General features: G+C 34.6%; 1 protein-coding gene across 1 annotated transcript in view; it reads right to left on the reverse strand.

Moving 5' to 3' along the window:
* The window catches only part of LOC149844599 (ABC transporter C family member 2-like), a 191488-nt gene extending 186566 nt beyond the window's left edge, over positions 1-4922 (reverse strand). Inside the window, exons 1-2 of the mRNA XM_089994906.1 lie at positions 4369-4922; positions 3962-4140 (exon numbers count right to left, since the gene is read on the reverse strand). Of these exons, the coding sequence (XP_089851032.1) occupies positions 3962-4140; positions 4369-4701 (512 nt within the window). The 5' untranslated portion in view covers positions 4702-4922. The remainder of the gene's footprint in view (positions 1-3961; positions 4141-4368) is intronic.
* Between the last annotated feature and the right edge of the window lie 1078 nt (positions 4923-6000).

Below are 6000 nucleotides of genomic sequence, written 5' to 3' on the forward strand. Positions count from 1 at the left end.
ACATGAGGATCAAAATTGAAGGACCCACCAAGCTATGCTGCGACAACAAAAGTGCAATCTACATTGCAAAGAACCACACCTTTCATGAGCGGACTAAACACATCGAAATGGACTGTCACTATGTTCGTGAAGCATATCTCCGAGGAGTTATCGATCTTCCTTATGTCACGTCCGAATATCAGTTGGCAGATTTCTTTACTAAAGCCTTGTGCGCTCCGCGGTTCAACTTCCTTCTTGCCAAACTATCGGTCATCTTGCCCTAAGTTTGAGGGGGGGTGTTAAATTATGTAATCAAACTTGTAATTTTGTATATATATTTTATATATATAAGGTAATACATATACATATATATAATATATGTATATATATTTACCAATTATATATATAAAATATATATAGTCATAGTAAGGGTAGTTTAGGAATTTTACACATATTCTTTTTCGAGAATATGTTTTTTGTATTTTCTTTTTCTCTTTTTTCTTTATTTATTTTTGCTTTTGCATTTAATGCATTGTACATGCATTGGGAGGGGCCCAACCCACTAGTCGTTGGACCCCTCCAACGGTCACATTTGTGACCGTTGGAGGGGCTCCAACGACTATGTGGAGCCCCTCCCAAGGCCTCCTCCAAAGCCCTATATATATGGGCAGCTCCTCTTGTATTTCTTCAAGGGATTTGGGATTATAGCCCAACCTCTTTGGTTGTTTATGAATCTTATGAGTGCAATTGCACATTTGTGATTCGGTGTGTTGTGCTTGTTGTGCACAAGTGTTCTTGAGTGTGTATGTTCACACATTTATTTTCAAGGTTATTGTGTTATCAACTAAAGTATCTTGTTAAAGATATTTTTACATAAACCTCATAGAGGAGTTCAACATAAATGCCACAAGTTTCTAAGTCATGCTCACAAAGAGTAGCCTCAATAAAAGATCACAACCCGAAAAAACTAAAAGACATGAATTTGAAGTCATTCATAAAGACATGTTTTGATATTTATAATGATGAAGTGCCGAATAAAGCATCTAAATGCCAAAAACACATGCTCAAAAATACTAGATCATGAACGTACATATTAAATAAAGAGAGTTCAAAAACTTAAGATTCAAACTAGATCTCATAGAAGCATACTCATGTGTAAATATCATTTCAAAAATCAAATAAATATTATAAACCTTATAAAACTTTTAATAAAGAAATTTTAAAATTAAATCCAACAATAAATTTGAAAAAAAAATAAATAAATTTTCAAAGATAAGAAAAATGAGTGTTTTTTCATGTGTAATGCATGAGATAGACAACTCAACTAAAAAATAATCATATATATATAGTCATACATCGATCACAATTCCTTCACAAAGCACGAACTCAAACCAAAGAGTCTCAAGACCCAAAGAGGCAAAATACCAAGAAAATTTTCTTGGCTCTAATACTATGTAATGAAATCAAGCGAAAAGCAAACCACAATGTGCACAAGCACAAATACAAGTCCCACAAAAGACAATACAAATGCCAAAGGCAATACAAAAGCACATAAGTGCATACAATGGCTATAAAGAGCCTAAATGTGCACAAGCATAAGTTCACAAAGGGACAAAGCACAAGCCAATCAATGGAAAATAAATAAAATCACAAGAGGCACCAATGGGGATACACAAGAAACATAAAAATAATAATCCTTTATTGAGTTAGAATGCTTAGGAAAGCATTCGAAACAAATGGGGGTTTTTACCCTTATTTATACACAAAAGGTAATCTCAATAGAGCTGTTGAAACAGTCCAACAGCAAGAAATAGAGTTGTGGTAGTCCAAAAATAACCTAACTAAAAGAAAAAGGAGAAAAATAGTTATAAATAGTTACAACATATTTACATATATAATACATGTGTACACACATATGTATATACGTATACAAATATGTATACATACTCAAGTATGTATATGTATAGATACATGTATATATATATATATTGTATATATACATATTATATGTATATACATTTTCACAATTAAATGTGTTAAATGACTAAAATGCCCCTACATGGGAAAACCCTATTACAATAATAAAACAGTCAAAAAACATATAATATATACATATACATTCATATATGAATATATATATGAATCAATACATTTTAACAGTAAATACCATTTTTGAGAATTTCATCTAACTTCAACCATCATGATTTGTGCATGCACTTTGGATATAAAAATTTATCAACCATTTGATAAGAGTCAAATGTGTGTACTTTATATGCAAAAGGAGTATGACTGGCAGACCTTTCTTGGTTTGAGACTTTAAGGATTGTTCTTCATCAGTACATCTAATCAATTTGCCTGTTTGTGACATTATGCTTGTAGCAATAACATCTTGTCACCACAATCAGAGATTTTCTGCCTTGGATTCTCTCAACGATGAAAAAATCAAATGATAAATAAAACATGATCTTTTGAAGAAGAAAAAATCAAAATGTTGGTACATTTGCAAACATGATCTGATAAAAATTACAAAAAATTGCAGTAAAACTTAATATCATGATAAAATTCAAGAACTATAAAAACAATGATAAATTGAATTTGTCAGGATTTTATTGTGGTTTTCATTTATTCAAATTTATTGTCATAAAACCATGCCATATTCATAATACTGACAGCATTTAGAACTATATTGCCAATCATTATGTTTTACTTTAGCAATATATGTTTTCTTTCAGAGAATAAAATGGCAAATAATCTAATTGCAATATAAAATGCATGTAAATGAGTTCATGCCACCAGACTTGTAATGTTTTTACCATCAACTAAAGTTGCTAAAATTATCATCAAAATAGAAAAGCTATCAATAAATATGTCGGTCATATTTTTTCCAATGAATTTTAGTTTGGTTGTACAAAAAGCACTAAGAGTTTTAAGTTATAGTGCCAATAACAAGCAAACGGATAAAGAAGTTAAATTCACCAATGCAATAATGTTAACTTTTTTTTCAGAAATGCAGTGTTAGTCTCAACAATTCTGATGGCACCATCCAGTGGAAACATATTTATAAAATTCAATATAAAATGCATGTAAATGAGTTCATGCCACCAGACTTGTAATGTTTTTACCATCAACTAAAGTTGATAATATTATCATCAAAATAGAAAAGCTATCAATAAATATGTCGGTCATATTTGTTCCCATGAATTTTAGTTTGGTTGTACAAAAAGCACTAAGAGTTTTAAGTTATAGTGCCAATAACAAGCAAACGGATAAAGAAGTTAAATTCACCAATGCACTAATGTTAACTTTTTTTTCAGAAATGCAGTGTTAGTCTCAACAATTCTGATGGCACCATCCAGTGGAAACATATTTATAAAATTCCAATTGCAATGAATCTCATTTCCCAAAAGCATTCAAGGTGCATCAAGATAACTTAAGAGAAGCTACATGGAGGTGTAGAAAGGTGCATGATATTGTATCATATGATAAGATATATATATTTATAGAACCATCAAAACAAAGAGAAGATGTCATGGTTGAAAAGCTATCCTTTTGGATCATAACTCTAATTTAAGGAAGTAATAAAAGGTATCTTCACATAATTATATATGTGTGGCTCTAACTACTGTCCACATGCCATACTTTATTCTTAACTAAAGCGCAACTCATAATTATTATATATGGATTTCTATATTAAAAAGATTGGTCAAGTCGTTGTTTCAGCAACTGAAGCATAAAATAATAATAGAAATGTAAAAGAAAAGGAAAAGAAAAAGAAAAATAATAATTCAAGGAAAAACATGTATTAATAATTGCAATGTTAGTTAACTTTCACAGGAGAAAAGTAATCACTAGATAAGAGAAAATTCATATTAACCTACTTCCAAATCCATATCAAATTGTCACTTCCCAGTAATGAGTAAACAATGTGCTCTGAAGGAGAAAGTCAAAAAGTTATGTACAAGTTACAATTGTAAGAACTTACTTGCTCAAGTAGTCTTTGAGTGGGACAAGAAGGTTGAGCATGACAATATCCCCAACCAACACATAGAGGACCGCAAAGCGGACATACCACCGGACCTCACAGATGTAAACTTTGGTTTCAATAACGGTCATAGTCAGCATACAGCACCAAGCAAAAGCCTCAATGAGCAGAGAAACAATCTGAAATAAAAACCAAAGACATCAGTTAAAAAAAATAAATAACCCAAGGAAATATTTTGATGAGTGTAGAAATCTACAGAGTACTGTTATTTCACTCTCATAATATTTTGATGATTCGTGTATAAGTACGGATATTATCAAGGAAATAAATAGCCGAGATGCTTGCATGTTTAGAAAAGATCGACAACATAAACCCCACAGAGAGAGAGAGAGAGAGAGATCATTCACCTCAAAAGGAGCAATGGATGTCTGCCCGTCAAGATTCAGGATGGACAAGCCCATGACCAACCTATACAGAGGCTCAGCAGTAGCATACGCAGCAAAGGCGCTCAGCATATAATTGTAGTAACGCGATCTCAACCGGAACCTCTTCACACTGCCGTCGTTCTTGAGTCTCCAAACCCTGTAGAGGCACACACCCATCATCGCCAGATGACAGATGCACACCACCAAGGTGTCAAGCCCACACGGGGTATAAGCCCCAAAGGCGCTCTCCACGTCCCTCGTCCACACCCCCTTTTCCACAGGCCTGCAATACCAATCCAAAGGCTTGAAACCCATCTCGGAATCGTTCACAAACAAAGGGGAAAAGGATCTCTCAGATTCTCTGCAACCAACTATGCTGATTTTCTGCCTCCCCTGCTCTTACGCCCACACAAAGACTTTCTCCGCCACAAACTAGGCTATAGCTATTTCATTCTCTGCACAGAGGAACGTCTCCAACAGGGCGACTCGGCGTCATTCTTGGAGGCCACTCATCCAATGCACTCTTATTTAACGCTGGAGTCACTTATCCCAGCAATTGTATTTGTCAGCCGTGTCGTCACTTTTCGAGAATCTCCAAAAGCCTCTCGTCCATCTCTCAAAATGACCGGACGTACCCTAAACTTTAAAGAATAGTCTGCGGTCAAACAGTAAGGAACCATTTAGTTATGTGGACCGGGGCGGTGGAGGGAGAAAAGGTCTCTGCCCCATCCGGTCTCAAAATTTTGCCATTTATCCCACAATGATTTTGATTTTAAACTTCTGATTATTTCTGGTTTTATGTCCTCCATCTGGATCTAAACGGGTGAGAGCTCATTTCTTCCATCTCTCTGCTGCTGCTGCTGTTTTACATTGTAAGAGAAATGAGAGCTGGCGCAGCTTGTTAGAATAATGTAAAGAAGGAGAGAGGAGAGATTCTAAGATTGATTTTAGGTTAGGGTTAGTGTGTATAATAAACAGTAATTTCCTTAACAGAGATGAAAAGATGAGACAGGGTAGGGCGGAGGCAAAAGAAAGTTCATCTCCGATCCAAATGGAGTGAGGTGGGGCGGGGCCTCGCTTACCCCCAATCCACTGCCATCCCTAGATGACGTTGGTCCAAAACCAAGTTTTGGGCACTTAACCCAGTTTGGTGTTGTTTGGACTTTGGGCTGGGACAAGTGAAAAAAATGCCCCCTCATCAGGTTTTTAACTTGGTTTGTTGCGGAAGGAGGTTCTTTAAATCCCAAACCTTCAAAACCTGACGCATTTGCAAATAATAATTTTCATATTTTTAGACGATTTCACACGCTCCCAAGTTTGGTTTTTATGAAATGATTCAGTTTTTGTATACATAGTCATCAACTACCTAACTGGATTAATTGAAGTAATTGCTAGAGAATATGATAATGGCTATCAATTGACTATGCAACAAATATGGCAGAAGCAGCTATTTTAGTATAACCATATTTTTGCAGTTGAAGATGAAATTGCAGTTGAACCTATTATCGTAGAGTTGTGTTACACATATAGGCTCTCAATCTTCTTGTTTTTCATTGAAACTAGTGCACTTCTATCAACGTTCATAACTCCAATTTCAACTAAATACCTACATTT

Source organism: Nuphar pumila, chromosome 2 (assembly GCF_984573655.1).
Source record: "Nuphar pumila chromosome 2, dmNupPumi1.hap1.1, whole genome shotgun sequence".
Lineage (NCBI taxonomy): Eukaryota > Viridiplantae > Streptophyta > Magnoliopsida > Nymphaeales > Nymphaeaceae > Nuphar > Nuphar pumila.